Source organism: Protopterus annectens, chromosome 5.part0, assembly GCF_019279795.1.
Source record: "Protopterus annectens isolate FY-2018-M chromosome 5.part0, PAN1.0, whole genome shotgun sequence".
Classification (NCBI taxonomy): Eukaryota; Metazoa; Chordata; order Ceratodontiformes; family Protopteridae; genus Protopterus; species Protopterus annectens.
This window is the reverse complement of record NC_056735.1, coordinates 605,858,889-605,877,655: the sequence shown is the minus strand read 5'-3', so window position 1 is coordinate 605,877,655 and position 18,767 is coordinate 605,858,889. Positions and strand designations below refer to the sequence as shown.

Here is an 18,767-nt window from a genome sequence, read left to right as displayed (position 1 = left end):
GGGTTTGAAGGGATAGCATTTTGAACATTGAGACTTTGAAAAAACATTTGAGAAAGTATTTGTCTAGCACAGGTGTCCTTCTCGGAACCAGAAAAAATGAGTGCTGGCCTTGAGCCTGCTAACATGTCATTAAAATAGTGGTGGTCATCAACTCCAGAAGTTTCAGCAAAGCTAAAGCCTGAACATGCAATATTTTCTCATCCATTGAGCCAATGGCATAGTACAAAATCTGAGAGTAATGCTACTCAATGCTAGAAGTCTAAACCTCAAAATGCATTCACTCGAGGCACTCCTTAAAATGGAGAACACTGACATCTGTGCAGTGACAGAGACCTGGTTCAAGGCTCCAGAGAGCACCCCTGCATTACCAGGCTATAATTCATACCACACCTTTCGGCCACCTAACCTGGACCGAAACACTAAAGGCGGAGGCATGTCTATATTCATTAAGGATATCCACACCTCCAGGCATGTTGCTCAGCATAATGCATCCGAGATTATTCAAGTGCAACTAACTCTGGGCAAGACCGCAATCCAAATTATAACTTGCTACAGATCACCCACCATGCCCCACGATTTCCATTCCTCATTTCTTGATATAGTGGAAAATATTAGGGTACAACCCAGCACCATAATAATGGACGATTTCAACTACCCCACCATTAACTGGGGAAACTACTCATGTACCAACTCTTTTGCTCAACGTTTTCTGGAATTCATAAATTCCAATGCCTTGGATCAACTTATCCACACCCCCACCAGGGGCAGCAATATCCTAGACCTGGTCATTACCAACATGGGTGACCGGTGTTCCACACCATAGGTCGATTCCTTGTTGGTCAGATTCGACCACAAGCTAATCACCCTAGACATCCACATCCCACCCCCACCCCCCATTGGGGAAACCACTGTAAAAAATTTCTCCAAAGCCAACTTCACGCTTAAGACAGAAGTGGCAAACTTCACAATACCCATGCAGACGGACAATAGAGGTACAACTGCTGAATCCTACACAAATGCACTTTATTAGCACTTACACAAGTGCATTGATCGTGCTATCCCTAACAGAATCAAGATGCTATCCTCCAAAAAAAGGAAGCCAATCTGGTGGTCAAATGCCATAAACAAACTCTACAACAGAAGAAAGAAACTGTTGCAAAAAAGAGTAAAATCCCATGATTGGAGGAACTCCCTGGTCAGCCTCAGTAAGAAGCTGAGATCCCTCATAAAATCCTCCAAAGCTAGTTACGAAAACAAAATCATCACTGAATCTTAAGACAACCACAAAGCAGTCTATAGCTATGTCAAGAATCTCAATGGCAATAATCAGATCTGCTCAGTAATGCATTATACAAACACACAGAGAAACATCCCAAAGCCAATTTTCACTTCACCAATTAGATAAAATACAGGGTAATAAAAATAATAAATCAGGCTGGCATCAACTACTTAATAACAAAGAGAAAAAAAGGATTGTTAAACTAGGAGCACTATTTCCTCCAGGACTAAATGAATATTTCTAACATTTTTTTATATAAGTGTGATTTCTCTATACAACCTCCAGGTGGACCAACTACTATTTAAGGGGAATGTTTGTTATGAAGATTTGATACCCTAATAAAGGCTTAATAACTTTTTAGCTGAAACCGGTCTGTTTGTTCTCCTTATGTTATTAAAATAAACCTTTTTGTCACTGTTTTGCAGGCTCTTGCTTTTTCTGAATTATTCTGAGGACCTTTGGAGCCATGCAGCTACCATACTTGCAGGGTATTTCCACTTCAGTGCTAACTTTACAACCCTCTCACCCCCTAAAGGGCCCATCTCTATACCGGAAGAATGCAAAGTTCCTGTAATCATGGCTGCACAGGTAAAAAACACTCTCTCCAAAGCCAAGAACACAGCATCCATGGGACCTGACAACATCCCAGGCTGTGTTCTACATGAACCGCAGAATGAACTGGCACCCCACCTAAGCACCATGTTCAATCATAGCCTCACCTCAGGCTTTGTGCCCACTGAATGGTGCACAGCGACGGTTATCCCACTCCACAAAGGGGGAGCCACCACGGACCCTGGGAACTACCGGCCTATTAGGCTAACGAGCCTGGTCTGCAAGGTCATGGAATGTATCATCATGGATCTTATACACAAAGACATTGGTAATCTCCAAACTCTGGACTCCACCCAGTTCAGGTTTGTAAAAAGTAGATCATGTCTCCTAAACCTGATAGACTTCTTTGAAGCAGTCACCAAAGCCGTAGATGGGGGTAAAGTGGTTCACACAGCCTATCTAGATCTCACCAAGGCTTTTGACACCATCCCCCACTCTGGAATTATAAACTCCCTATACTAGGTATAAATCCCTATGTCACAAGATGGGTTGCCAACTGGCTCACTGACAGAACCCACACTGTGAAAGTAGCAGATTCCAAATCCAAATTCAGACCAGTGACAAGTGGAGTACCACAGGGTTCAGTCCTGGGTCATCTCCTGTTTGGTATCTACCTTTCTGAAGTACAGGCTAACACAGAAGGTCTTTGGCTAACAAAGTTCGCAGATGACTGCAAACTAGGAGCCATAACTGAAACTCCTAACGATGTGGACATCCTACAAAAGGGTCTCACTGAAACAGATGCCTGGTGTCAAAGCCATGGCCTCAAGCTCAATGCCAAAAAGTGCATTGTCATCCCCTTTGTTAAAAACTCTGTACCCATGAGCTACCACATAGGTGGTAGTCTACTTAATACTGAAAATGTGAGGAGACCTTGGGACACAGGTGGACAGTAGTCTCTCCCTTGATAATCACATTGCCACAGAAATCAGGAAATCCTTCTACATGGCACACCTCATCACAAAAGGTTTCTCCTTCAGGAAAAAAAGAGGTCATTGTTCCCCTCTACTCATCGCTCATTAGACCCATTATAGAGTACAACGCCCCTTTTGGTATGTACCTCACAAGACATCTACAACAACTGGAAAGGCCACAGAAATACCTCACAAAGAGGATTACTGGCCTCAAACAGATGCCCTACGCAGACCATCTAAAAAAACTCCAGCTTTACTCTGTCGCATATCGCCTACTCAGAGGCGATCACTGCCTAACATACAAAGCTATGTCAAACCCAGAGCTGTTGGACATGCTCCACTTAAAGAAATCCCAATCCCTCTGAGCTACACGCTCTAGGGACCTAAACCTTGTCACTACAATAAACAGAACATGCTGGAGGGATAGATTCCTGTCCCAGAGAATTCCCATACTCTGGAACAAGCTACCTATCTATATCAAACAAAGCTCCTCATTAGCACTCTTCAAGAAAAATCTTGATGACTGGATAGGAAACAGGAAATTCACCCAGGGGATCACCTCTGTGGCTCTGCTCGACAGGGGCGCAGGAAAATAATTTTCTTCGGTGGCGAAAGCCAGGGTACCTTTTTGGCTATGGTTATATAAGCCCTAGGACCTAGTACCTACCTATGAACCTATGAACAGTAAAGATATGGGCCCTCACCCACAGCAAGAACATCCAAAAATGAAACACACCTAGCTCTGTGCCATTAAAGGTTTTCCTTGAACAAGAGCCAAAGTGGACCATTTCAAATTTACCATCACTCCTAGGAACAGCAGCCATGGTAGTACTAACTGCAGGGCTAGTTCCAGGGACTCACTGGTTGAGGCTACCAGCAGACAGTTGTCCAATTATAGAAACAATGCAGATTCTTCACTTCTAAGGTTTCAGATTCCATGATGAACACCTTGCTGAAAATTCTGGGCAATGAGTAAAGCCCATCCAGTGATACTTTACACTGTAAAAGATGCTCACCCAGAGAAAAAAATGAAGGTATCTTCTATGTGAAACCAAAATGCTGATAGGATCACCAATAACATCTAGGTACTCTGTAAAAGCAAATGTATGATTCTGTGCAAAGGGACCATTTGAAACTGAATGCTTGACATGTGATGGATGAAGAGATCCAGAATGCGACAGAAATCATGCATCCCTGAAGAAATGCTGAATTTGGGACAGCCTCTAAAGCCCATCCGAGCAGAAGAATATAGGCCTTTCACAAGATGTTCACTGAAATAAACTGGTCTTCCAGTGAAACTCCTTCTTGGGGAAGATGGGTTGACTATCACAAGATGAATTAGGATAACTTCCTTCATGTTGAGAACTCACTGATCTTTTGTGATGGTTTTCCAAGGAAGGATTAAATTGGAGAGCCATCCTCTCGTGTCAGTCTATCACAATTGAGTTGGAGGCAAAATGGCTGGCACAATCAGCTTCTTGAATGACTTGGCCTTCATCAGTAGGGACAACACTCTATAAAAATGAGGGCCTTTCCTAGAAAGGGAAGGAAGTATCTTTCTGTCTTTCAGCTTGAACATGTGCAGAGCAGAGGAGGGGTGAGCCTGGATCCACTTGAACAGGTATTTTGCTATATCCAGGTGAGAGAGCTGACCAAAAAGCACTTCACCTTTAAATAAGTATCCAGGGTCATCTTCTTCAATTCCTCTTTCAAGGAGGACCACCACAATCATGCCATCCTGTGGAGGCATATGCCCGAGTCTGCTGTCACTTATTTATTTTTTTAAACAAAACATTCTTTATTAAATTATCACTTGTGAGATAGGCAATCATACATTTATATGAAATGAAAACAAACCATCTTGATATATTTTCAGTTGGAAACATTATACATCACATACAATCTTCTATACAGTCATTGTCAATCGAACATTACATAGCTCATTCAATTCCTGCCTTCCCTTCCTCCTCTAAAACATTATTCTGCATGTACTATCCCCACAATTCCCATTTTTCTATGAAATTTGCTCCTACCCTTTTCTATAGATCCTACTTCGAGTTCTTTTATCTCTGTTACTATATTCACTACTTCTAATATGGTTGGTTTAGACTTTCATTTCCATTTTCTACTAAATGCTTTTTCAGCAGTCATCGGAATTAAACCCAGTAAGGCCTTACTATGTCTAGGCAATTCAAATCCTGTATTGCAGCTCAAAAAATCAATTCCTAAGTTACACCAATTTGATCACTCAATACACCTGACAGAGTAGTCAACAGGGAATTTTTAAAGTTTGCCAACCCATTACACTCCCCAAAATATGTTTTCAATTGTCTCTTTCTTCGCAATCCACCTCCAACATTTGTAATCTATCTGAGGAAAAATTCTTTAGAGTCTGCTTGGGGTATAAAAATACCTATGCAAATACTTCCAAGCAAAAATCCTATATCTTCTAGACTTTGTTCCATATTTGGGAGCCATACATATATCCTCCCATTGTTTCTTTGTGAATTTTTCATCCATTCTCTCTTCCCAATCCTTTCTAACCTCATTAGACTTGCATATCTGTGAAATCAGGGCCAGCCCTTTTCATCATACTACTACTATCCACCACTTTTCTGGTCTATTCTGATCCTCCCCCTCCCCACAAGAACAATTGCAGCGGTCTACAAAAGACTCCCCCTTATCCTCCCACTCTAGGGCTCTGTCCTGGTGGAGCCACAGGTGTACTATAGTATTTGTCCACTAGGTGGCATCCTCTCCTCATAATTCCTGTTTCATGACTTCTTTATTTTCACTATCTCTTAATTACTTATTTATTTGGATATCTGCTTTGATCTATAATAAACTTTATTCTACTCCCCTCTCTCAACTCTAGGCCCACCCCATCCCACCTAATCCCTGTCCCCTGGACTTACCTTCAGCTACTAATGCTCCACAGATTGGTTCTTGTTCACCCTTAGCCTTCCCTTGGGCCTACCCGCTCCGTTTGCCCTGCGGGCTCACTCCGCTCCCCTACCCTGCCCCCAATTCCCACCCGCCCCAGCACCTCTACATTTATACCCTTTAGCCACACCCATCACCCCGCCCCAACCAACTAGTAACCTCCTCCCTTCCACACCCACTTCTTACTCATCCCCTCTTTTCACCAATACTCTTCCATACCTCCCCTCTCTGTCTCCTCCCAAAATGTATAACTCACATACCTAGTAAACTAGCCACCCACAGCATACCTTCCCTCAATATCCTATCCCACTATGCTCTCAACAGCCATATCCTTCTGTACTCATCTAGTACTGTTCCTCAACATATCCTATATCTACTACCTGACCCTGCCAACTAAATATAACCACACTCCATCCTTTCATACTACTAACCATCTTAACCTACCTATCTTACATTCACACTTCCCAATCTCTCCATGCTTATACCCCATAAAACAACATCTTTTCTTCTCTTATAAACGTATTACTCCTCACAACTATCCGAACCCTACAACAACTACCTTAAATCTAGCTAAACTCAACCCCGTCCCTAAGCAAACAAAGTTACCTCCCCAACCTAATGTTATATCTGACTTCTATTCTATTATTAGGAGACATACACCCCAACCCAGGCCCATCCTCATCCCCGCCAACAGATAAATCCATACTACTCACCTCCTTAAATGCCCAAAGTATAGTTAACAAAATCCCTAATCTGCATGCCTGGCTTACATATAACAAACCAGACATTTTGTCCATCTCTGAAACTTGGTTAAAACCTCATATAAAAGATTCAGAAATAATTCCACCCAACTACTCTATAATCAGAAAAGATAGAACAAACAAAAAAGGAGGTGGAGTAGCCCTTCTATACCTATCCTCCTTAGCAGTTACTCCTTACAACAAACCAACTCCCCAATTCAATAATGCAGAACTACTCCTGGATCTACTTCAAGTAAATAAACACAAACACATATGCATAGCTTCCCTCTACATCCCCCTAGGCAACAATATTTCTACACTAGAAGATATCCTCTCCTGGCTTTCCAATAACATTAGCAATGAAACTATACTTATGGGTGACATGAATATTAATTGGTCTGCAATACAGTTTCCCACAAATCCACATAACATTAATCTTTACAACTTTTCTCAAGTGATCAACTCCATAACTCGGCCCTCAAAAAACCTCACCAGTGATAGTATCCTAGACCGGATATTATTCTCCCACCCTCATTACTTCTCATATAGTGGCACCCTGCCTTATTCCCTTAGTGACCACTTGTCCACATTCACACACCGACTAACTTCACCCCTACATCTTACTCACAATTTTATTACTACTCGCCGCCAAAAAAACTTTAACCCCACTACCTTTTCCAACTTTCTAAAAGCAATCAACTGGTACACCCTAAAAACTCTACCCCTGGAACAGGCTGTCACCCACTTTAACTCAACTTTTCTAAACCTCCTAGAGCAACAAGCCCCCATAAAAACAAAACTAATAAAAAACAAAACTGCCCCTTGGCTAACAAAAACACACTAGTAACTATGCACCTTAGAGATAAGGCATGGTCATCATATCAGAAAGATAGGACTCCCCTAGCCCATAACGAATACAAAACACTCAGAAACAAAGTAAAAAAACTTATCATCTCCGATAGACAAAATTACTTCTCCATAATCCAAAACGACAACAAAACAAACCCTCAAAAATTTTGGAAATGCATGTCTACCCTCCTCAATCCCAACAAACCAGATAACCCAAGCCCAGACCCTAACACTCCTGACATAGACTTGGCCACTCAATTCAACACCTTCTTCATTGATTCTATCTCCAAACTAACCTCATCCTTTTCATCTTCAAATCCCACCATACCCCCATTACACCCCAATCCTCCCCTACCAACTTTTCACCCCTCACCACTGCTCATCCCTCTATCTCCACTCCATCATCAACATTCTCAAATTCTCCCCCTCCCCCCACCATTCTCACTAAAACCTATACCCACATCCACCATAAAAAAACTACTGCAGAAACTAAAACCATGCTCTAATGCCCCTGATAACATTCCTTCTTACTTTCTCAGTATAGCTGCTGAAGCCATTGCCTACCCCATCAGCATTTTAATCAACTGTTCCATTCAAGAAAGCTCGGTACCTCAAATCTGGAAAAAGGCTTTTGTTGTTCCATTGCACAAAGGAGGCATCAATAACAATATTACTAATTTCCGTCCCATCGCTATTCTATCTCCTATCTCTAAACTTTTAGAAAAGTGTATTCACCTACAACTCCTACCATACCTCTTAGACAATAACCTACTAACTCCAACACAACATGGTTTCAGACCAAGACACAGTACTATGACCACCCTACTCTCCTTCCTGGAAGCTGTGAACAAAGCCCAGGACACAGGACACATTGTCTCTACCCTCCTACTAGACCTCTCTAAAGCCTTTGATACTATCTCCCACAATTTATTACTAACTAGACTCTCCAAGCTTAACTTGTCACCCTCTTCTCTGAACTGGTTCATTACCTACTTATCCAATAGATATCAGGCAGTGAGATGGAAAAAAGCCACCTCCCCTTTCATCAACACCCCAACCGGTGTTCCCCAAGGATCTATACTGGGTCCCCTGCTTTTCAATATATTCATAAACGATTTCCATAACTCTATCCCTTCAACTAAAATTATCCAATACGCAGATGATTCAACTATAATTTGCTCTGCTACCTCCATCCCCACACTGCTAAAGCTTACTCAAGATGCATTCTCAACCACCGAACAATGGATGAAAACAAATCACCTTGTACTCAGTGCCTCCAAACCAAAGTAATGGTATTCACCCCCTCTACAGCTACCTTTTTCAATCCAAGTAATTTCACTATTACTAGTCACAACAATACACCATTAGAACTGGTATCTGAGGCCAAATTACTTGGGGTCCAAATTGATAGTCAGCTTAAATTCAATTCCCATCTTCAACTAAATATAAAAAAAACTCGGCATGCTCTACAGAGAGAATCATTATCTTACACCCTCCACCAAACTCACCCTATCTACCACATTTCTCATCCCATCCCTCCTCTATGGAGCCCCACTTCTAACTAACCTACAATCTTCTCTCAAAACACAACTCTCCTCTTGCTATAACAAAATTGTCAAGTTTGCTACCTCCCATAAGTCCTCCTCACACCACTGTTCAGCTCTCCACAAACTAAAATGATTAGAACTACGCAATCACCTCACCTACGTCCAACTGACTCTTGCACACAAACTCATCTTCAATCCCTCCCTCTGCCCATCCCTTTCCTCTACCTTCAAAATGCACCTCCCTGACAGAATTCTAAGATCTAACAACCAAAACTTAATTGAACTGTATAAACCAATTCATCCCCCTGGAAAAAATCTCTTATCCTACAGTCTTGCTCGTCTCTGGAACTCCTTACCCCCATCCATTTGTACCATCACAAATCACTTCTCATTCAAAAAATCCCTTCACTCACACCTAATTTCCTAGTGGGAATACTCCTGCTCCCACCCAACATAATCTCCTCATACTGAGAATTTTCACTTCTCCTCCCCTATTCATAATGAGAATTTCTACTTACTCTCCTAAACTCATAGATCTTGCTCTTGCTTGTATTAGCTTTTTCTGAATACTTAAAGGTACCTTAGTGTAAATATACCCTCTGATGGAAAAGGTTCTCTGTTTCTATATTGAAAGGTTCTATGTCAGCTCATATACCTTTCTCTTGATTGTATTAAGCTACTCATCCTGAATGTATGAAAGATATCTCCAGTGTAACCCACCCTAAGTTGTAAAAGCCTCTCAGTTTCTATACTGTAAATTGTTTTCAGCGATACAAGTTTGTAATATTTGTATATGTTTGTACATTAGTCTACTGTATTTCCAAGTCCATAGGAATTGTATAATTGAAACTAAATACCTTATTGTAACCTTGTTAATTGTTTTTGGAGCTTTTCTCCCCAGGACTCCATTGAAAACGGGTACTTTTGGCCCAATGGACTATCCTGGTAAACCAACTGCAAATAAAATAATAAATAAATAAATTCCTATAGTTATCAGTCAATATTAAATATGCCCTATTAATATTCCTTTTTAAAAGCAGTTTCTGTTGTAGATTCAGCTAAAAATTTTACCAGTGTTGTTCTTTCACTTAGGCTCCTCCTATTCCTTTCTCTTTGCTTACAGTTTGATATCAATCCTTGGTATGGAAGGCAGTCTGTAGACTGCAGTCCAGATGTGTTCTTGGCATCTTTCCATTCTATTACCTTTTCCTCTCTAATTTTGCTCCCAAGACCTTGGTTCCTTTGCCAGTTTTCTCTAGTAAATTCCAGCTTCCTCTTGCCTATTGTCTGTACCCTTAATTGCAGCCATTCTTATTGGCAGAATGCCCTTTCTCCATTCCCATGCTGGCTTAGATCTTAGAATACCTTTTGCTAATTTATGAATATAATATTCTGTATGGCTATTGTTATTCTCCTTAATGATCTGCATTCAAAATCCCAGTCTCTCCTTATTTCTTCAGCTTCCCCCTGTTTTCATCATCATCCCTTTCCATACCGAGTTATAGCTTTCTATTTGTGCAACATATAGAAGCCTTAACTAGCTGTGAAATATCCCTTCAAATCAGGTAATCCCAAACCGTCTTGTTCTATTGGAAGGATCAACGTATCCCACTTGTGCTCTTACCCTACCAAATAAAATCCTTCAACGCTTCATTAATTGCTATCCACAATTTCTCCTCTGGTTGATAAAATATGCCTTACCTGTGTATAAAACTAAAGGAACTAAAAACATTTTCACTGCTTGTAACTTGCTGTCCCTATCCACAAAACTCTTTCCACATATCCTTAGCTTCCATAACATAATCCTTTTAATCCATACTCCTAAGTACTTTATTTTATCATGTCCCCATAAATATGGGTATTACTGAACCAAATAATGTGTGAGTACATAGTTTAAAACTATTGTCTTTGTTTTATCTTCACTAATTTTGTATCCTGAAAAGACCTGAAACTGCCTCAGAATGTTCCACAACACTGAAATGTCCTTTTCTGGTTTTATCAGTTACAAAATTATATCATCTGTAAATAAAGCCAACTTTTATTGATTATCATACCAATTATATCCTCAAACGTCTGAGTCCCTAATTTTCTTTTCCAATGGTTCTAAATATAACACAAATAACAAAAAGGAAAGAGGACACCCCTGCCTGGTTCCTCTATTCAAACAAAACTTATCAGAGAGGAACCCTGTCACTTTAATTTTTGCCTCCAATCCCTCATGTATCATCCTAATTAATCTTAATTAGGACACATCTCACAGAATGCCAGTGCTTCCATTGCTCTGCTCATAAAATCCCAGATTACTCTGGTTAATGTTTTCTCTGCATCAAGACCCACCAACAACAGTGGTATGTTCTTACATTTTTTTTCTTTTGATCATCACTGTTCGATTAATGTTGTCAAATGTTTTCCCCCTCCACAAAATCACATTGATCCATATCTATCAATTTTGATAACACCCTTGCCATTGTTTATCCGCTATAGACCTAAACATTTTATAATCATGGTTTAGAACTGAAGTAGGCCTATATGTAGTTGGATCTGATTGATCTTTACCATCTTTAGGTATTACAGCCACCACAGCTTTCTACCAGGATGTTGGTGCTTCTGCTGTTAAGCAAAAGCTTCCAGATCTTTATCACTTTCTTCCCTTCTAGCTTCCACAGGAATACCATCTATTTCTGGAGACTTTCCTCTACATGGTTTTAAATCACCATTTTATCTCATCTCTTCCTATCCTAACTGTTAATAATTGGGCCTCTTCTACATCTAACCATATTTAATTCTTCCATAAATATTTTCATTTGTACTTTTTCTTGATTTTCATATTTCTCCACTTTATACAGATTTTCATAACTTTTTTGAAATATTTCCAGTACTTCTACAGGATCTCTGGTTAGTTTCCTTATTATACACTCTCATAGCTTGGCATGTTGCTGAGCCATTGTGCTAAAATATTTTGTGCTCTGGAGTTATTATCAAAACACATTTACTTAACAATATTTCTAAACTCATGCACATTATACAGGTGGTCCCTTATTTTGTCTTTAATACTCTGCAATAATGTCTCTTCTTGTTCTGTGAGAATCCCTTATTTTGCAATATTTTAACCTTTGTCAGTCCTTCTTTCTACTTCTTAACCATATTTGTTTTTCTTTTATTTCTGGCACATTTTTAAACTTTACTTTCATTTTATTCCACTCCCTAGCTATAATTTCTAAAAAAAATGTTTGTCTTCCCTAATAATTCCTGAATAATTTCAACTACCCATATAAATCCTGAATAATTTCAACTACCCATTTCTAAATTCCTCTCTGTTTAACAGACAGATGAAGTGACAGTGTCTCATTTTTATTTAATTACCCTGCATTTTCATTTTAGTTATTATTGCTGCATGACCAGAGATAGCTATTGGATGCATATCAAAACTTTAAACTAAATGCACATGTTCCTGTGAAATATAACTAATATCTATCCTAGTCCAGTTTTTGTACTTAAAGGTGCTTTTGACACTGCAGTGCCTACATTTCTATAAAGTAAACAAGAAGAAAGAAAAAGGAGGAGGAAGAAATGGCACCTGTTTAGTTTAGTATCCCTATAGCACACAAAAATAACTGAAAATGATTTACTACAGAATCTGCAGTATATGTCATGTTTTATAAAAAAAAATACCATTAAGAACAAAAATTGTTTCACTTACAGTTGCCATTTTCCTTCCTCCTCCCCTCTTCTTAATGTTCTTCCAAATGAATGACTATGCTTTGGAGTTCCCTACAAATTTAATATAGTCATAAAAGTCCAATATTTCATGGCTTTCTTGTTCAGCCATATTTCACAAATGTGATCTATACTTTATAATCCCACATTTATACATTAATTTTCAATTTGCTTATTTTCTTTCTGTAGATCTTCTTCTCACAACTCCAGTCTCCTGTTCATTTCCAACATACTTCTTGTTCTTTTAGTCAATGCCTCATCTTTTCTCGGTCTCTCAAGCAATTTCCTTTATAACACTGGAAAACGTTACAATGCAAAGTCTTTCTATGAGATTTATTATTAGAAGAATAACAACCAGAGTCTCCTTCTGTTTAATAGCTCACATTTGTTGCAAAACTTTTATATTTCCTTAGCATCTTATACATCAAAAAATTACTTTGATCCTCCAGGAAAAATATATTCTAAAGACCAACAGCTTGAATTTCACATCTGCTTCTCAACATTTCCTAATTACTTGAATACATTTACTCTTCTGCCAGGTATACGGTGACTAACCATTTTCTACAAGCACTCTGCCTTCTCCAACTTTTAGCATTTTGTTCTTCTGCCACAGTTTTGTCAGCATCAACTCTTTCTACTGGTAGGACAACATCTCTACTATTAGAGTTCTTAGCTGCTTTCTCATGGCTAGGTGTGGAGCATATACACAATGTGCCCTTTCAATTAACAGCTCCTTCTGTGGAATACCAGTCCAGTTGCTTATTTGTGCTTTCATAAAATTAATACAGTCTGTTTCTTCCTGTTTCTCTACTACAACAAAAAATCTCATGTTTTCCAGACATGCTCTGTCCTCTATTTTTTTAAACATCTCTTCTTGAGCAGTCTCATACTCAGCCAACATTTTCTTCATTTAAGTTGCTGACATTTTCAGTTTCTTCCATTTTCCAGCCTTTTTTATTTGAGTTAGTATATTCTTTAAATGTGCTGTTTATTTTAATCAGCTTTGGGCACATTTGACTTATTTTTTCTTCTAGACTACTGGAAGTCATGTCTTTCACCAAAGTTGGAGCTTGAACTGCTTTTTGCTGAACAGCTGCAGGATTCTTTCCAGCCAGTGTTTTCTCTTCACCTTTTGTGGTTGATTTTCTTTCAGGTTCTCTAAATTTCTTCTTTGCTAGCATCCAGGCAGTGCACTTACTAGCCAGTAACTGAAACTTACCGAATAAAACAAATCCACTGGCTCTCTTTTCTGAGTTTCCGTTTTCACACTGGGAGAGCTGAAATTAAGCTGTTACTTAGTGTACAGTCATCTTGGTAGTCTGAGACTGTTGTCATTGTTGAAGCCACAAATTGCATTTCATTAGGGTCCTCTATCACAGACTCAAAATCTTCCTTGAGTTTATCCACAGCCTTTCTCAACAAGGTGGACAAAAATTGGGATTAATGACAAGAATAGTTTTGGGTCTTGAGTTCCTATGTAGAAGAACAAAACACTTTCTTACATATTTATATCCAGGCTCCTTTTCATATGCCAAAGTGATAAAATGCTGTGTTCTCTACAGCCGAAGCTGGACCAAAATGATCACACATGATTCAGCACTGGAATACATAGGAATTTACACTAAATGGTCAGGGAAGACTTGTAAGGGGTATCAGTTTTCTTGTGGGACCAGAGTGGTAGATTCAAGATAACTTCAACTGTCCTGATAACATTACAGATGAATGGGTCTGGGGGAGGAATGACCCAAGGCTTACCAGAGTTCCTCTCCAGAAATTCAGTCTGGATTTATGGAGGAAGAGATGGGCAGTCTAGACCAGAAATATCCTTTCCCATCTCAGTAACAGTGGTGTCTGGATTCTCTGACTCAATAATGACGCTAGGGAGACAGGAAGCACTATGTTTCCTCATGCTACTTAAGCCAGCAAACTTGCATGTGGTATTTTGTGAAGTATGTACATGACTGGTGCTAAGCACTGATGGTCTAGACACTGGTACTTAATTGTCAGGCAAGGTTAGCAAATGCTGGAGAGAGGCCTAGTGTGGGTCAGACTCAAGCATCAAACCAGAATCCAAAAGGATCCAGTCCTGCATCTGCAATCCAAGCTCCTATCAGATGTTAAACATCTGTTTAATGAGTAGCCTTTGAAACCTGAGTCCTGAAATGGTATGAACTAGTGACCCCCCCCCTTTATTGGGACCTTCTATCCCAATTAGGCCTAGAGGGCCCTTCCTGAGAGGTTCATAGGTGATTACTACGCTAATGGCAAAAAAGCCTTTACAAGCCTAGCCAGTAATATCCATTATAAGAGAATATTGTATCTTATATCCCCAGATATGTGATGGGGTAGTATTAGGGTAGTGGGTCTTTGAGTGTTGGAGCCTTGAGTCATTCTACAGACTGCCTCTGTCCATAAGGGACAAGGACAGTACCCCAGGAGTGAATTTATGGTTCTCCATCCATTTATCCAAAGGAAATTATTCAGTCCTACGTACCACCAGTCTCTAAGCAGATGATTTAAAGGACTACTCTCTGGGATCCATTTAGTCAACCTCTGTTTCTGGACAGCAATCTAGAGACAAAGCAGTGTTAAATCACCAGAATATTTCCCAAGTGGGAGCAAAGAAAATTCCTTGCCCACTCTTTTCTTCCTCCATCAAAGCTGATAAAGGCAGGTTTGGGGTTTCAACCCATTCAAACTTATTGTGAGGTCACAAACTGCATTAACTGTCTAGATGTGCAAATGTATGCCTTTAGTGCTGACAGCAAGGATTGAATTCTGACATTTGCAAGTAGCAACAAAGAAATGGCATGATTTCAAGGCATATACATCAATGCAGCCATTACATTACACTGGTGTGGGCATGCAGAATCAATGAGACACTGGTATTCGGGGGGGAAGTGATGAACTGTGATTGTTAAAGTTGTTTAATATCAAGGGTCCCCAATATTAGCTCTAACATGAGTCACACTGAGTATGAGGACTGGCTCAGTACTTGAGCAGCTCTTCCTCTTAGGGTAGGAAGACATTATTCCTATATAATAGACTGTGAATATGTACATCCCAGATACTGGGATATACATGAGGCAAAGTCCTATCTCCTTATACAGGCTTGTACAAAAAGTAAAATTCATAATCTTTCTTTAAACGCTCCATATCCCAAGACATTCATGAATTTAAGTTAGTATACTACACTCCATAATGTACTTCTGTTCTTTATATCCATATTAGAACTGCATGTGGGCACAACTAACGGTAAACAGTTTCCTCACAGAAACCTAGACAGGAAGTATACAGACCAATATAACTTATGGATTTAGATATATAATCACATAAAATTCCTTTGCTATTAACACAGAAAGCCTGTAGCAGCACTGGCTGACTGAGTTCTCATTAAAAGGACTATGCAAAACTCAACATAATAAGCAGGCAATGTTAAATCAAGTGCAAGAAAGTCAGCTAAGGTTTAAATTCAGTGCTGTATCTAAAACACAGTTTACTCTCCCTTTAAAAAGGTGCTCAGTTACAGTCTTTCATATCACAGGGCATGCACACAATAATACCTTTATTGATAAACACTTTATAATGATTTCATCCACAAAATAAGAGTCTGAAGCTACCTGCATTGATTAATATATAACATAACTACCAAAAAATAAATAAAAATAAAAGACAATTAAATGACAGGTCTGATACACAGGGCAATTTATTTTTCCAATGCTCACATCAATGTTATTTCATTCGTTCAAAATGTAATAAAATATAATGAAATATTTAAAATAAGAACAACCAAATTAACTTACTATGTCTTGGGTGCCAGCGCACAGCATTTAAATAAGCATTACAGTAATGGAAGAGGAATTCATGCTCAGAAGTCCGAATTTTTCCTTGAAGCAAGGGCATAAGATCATGGCCATCTATAATCCTGAAGGAATAGAAATTTAAAATATTACTGTAGTCATAAAACAGGTTAGTGGTATATACACAAAAAAATAACAACAAAAGAGTAATAGGCATTTCATACTGGGGCATAGCTGCACATCAATTTTTAGCTCTAACGTTTTATTAGGTTTTCAGTCTTCAATCAACCTGTTAAGACTGTATTTATATGCCATATTCATTCACTGGGAAGTTTTTAATTATATTCAATGGGTTTATGTTGAAAGAAAAGCAAACCGCACCATATTACCATACAGACAAAATATTTTGTAAGTATTTTACATTTCTTCTGCAGCTAATGAAAAGGTTCATACTCAGCAAGTCATAAAAATCCACAAAGACATGGTGAAGTAACCAAGGCACAGAATGACCTAGTTTAAACAGAGTCCAAACATGAATGAAATGCAGATAAAGTCAGTCTGAGCAAGGGATTTGGTGAGTGTTGTAGCTGTAAGTTTAGAAGTCGTTTTAAGAGTTAAGTGCATATACAGGAAGAGGGCATGTCATACTGCAATGACTCATTCATAAGCTTTAGGAAAGGGCACAATCTAAACCAATGAATCCAGGACCTAATATTAAAGTCAAAAATCCAAAACAAGTTGAGCGCTTTCGTCCAAACAACAAGGACTTTTTCAGCTGAAGAAGTCCTTGTTGTTTGGATGAAAGCGCTACTTATTTTGGATTTTTTTACTCAGATTTGTATTAAACTTCATCTTGTTTTAGCCTGGAGTTCCGGAGTTCATATTGGTGTTTACATGTTTTTTATTTTGTACGAGTGCATGATTTTTATGGAGGTTATTAACCTAATACTAAAGTACTGAGCTATGTACAAAATTACTGGGTTACACTTTTTCCAGTTTCTGCCCCTGTTCCTTATTTTTAGAAGCACAGGTCCAGCTAGATTAGACAAAGTGGAATAGCACTGCAGAAGTATATAAACTCATTTTGAAATAAAGCAATGGGGGGGTAAGAAGATGTTTAGTATAGTGCCGAAGGAAAGCAAGTCTCTTATCAGGACAAACTGTGAACAGACAAGAGTAGCACAGAGCATTAAGTGGTCAAGAGCCATTCAAAGGTAAACTTAATAAAGCGCACGTGCAAAAGGCACAGTTCCTACTCAAAATCCATAGTAACAAATGCCAGCATACATCTTTAGGAATGACAAAAAGGATGATACTCTGGACACAGTGCACCTTTGTTCAAGATATAACAAACCACTGCTGTGGCACCTCTGCAAACATTAAAGATAGATGGCACATTATACGGATACAAGAATGCACCTGACTATAATGAACCTACAGTTTGACACAGACTTGTCTCCACAGACACACTCTTTGTACCTATATAGATGTCACATCTTTGTACCTATATAGATGTCACATCTGCTACAAATGAACTTACGTGTGGTTCTGAGTGAGCAATTTCAACAAAAGGTGACTCTGAGAACAGCATGGCACACCTTGGGCTTCAGACCAGTTGTTTTACATTAGGAAGGTTTGTGGCATGCACTGTGGTGGCAGGACAGGTAGCTTTCATCCTTCTAAGTTGGGAACTGCTGATTGAGAGCCCAGTGTCTGTTATTCTTAAAGTGTATTAGTTTTGGTTTAAGCACTTGGGCTTCAGGCCAGTTATTTTACATTAAGAAGGTTTGTGGTCTGCACTCTTGTGGGAGAAGAGGCTGGACTCTGCCCTTCTGAGCTGGGAATTTCTGGTTAAAGGTTTATAGTGCCTGAATATTTGAACTGTATCTTACTGAAATTGGTACACCTTGTTTGCTGTAGCATAGACTAGATCCAGGCCTGCTGAATCTAGCTTTGTTTATATGCTTGTTGTTTGTTTGCTTGTTATTTCCCTGGAATGCTAATTCCACCTAATACGCAGCTTCTCAGTGCTTCTGTGGATCACTAGTGATATCTGCATTGCTTACTGTACTTATTTCCTTGTTTCACTTGAAAGAAAGTTACTGTTTGTCGTTTTTGCATTTAAGTTACCTGTAACACATTGCACTTAAGTTACCTGGCACTTGCTCACTAAAGCAATTATATAAGTCAGCACTAAAAATTAAAAGCACTACACCCTCACTCCCCACTGGCCCTGGTTTTCAAGTATTAAGGAATTCCCAATATTATTCTAGCATGTCCAAAGGTCAGTTGTCAATCTCCTCTCTGGTCCAGCTGGTGAATCTGGGAATCTTCAGGCAATGTTACAACTGCCTCATGTACACAGA

General features: G+C 39.2%; 1 protein-coding gene across 4 annotated transcripts in view; it reads right to left on the bottom strand.

The window, feature by feature from the left end:
* STS (steroid sulfatase) overlaps nucleotides 1-18,767 on the bottom strand; it is a 1,313,520-nt gene that overhangs the window by 166,960 nt on the left and 1,127,793 nt on the right. For all 4 annotated transcript variants that reach the window (XM_044072458.1, XM_044072455.1, XM_044072456.1 and 1 more), the window contains exon 9: nucleotides 16,405-16,526. In XM_044072458.1, coding sequence (XP_043928393.1) covers nucleotides 16,405-16,526 — 122 coding nt within the window. The remainder of the gene's footprint in view (nucleotides 1-16,404; nucleotides 16,527-18,767) is intronic.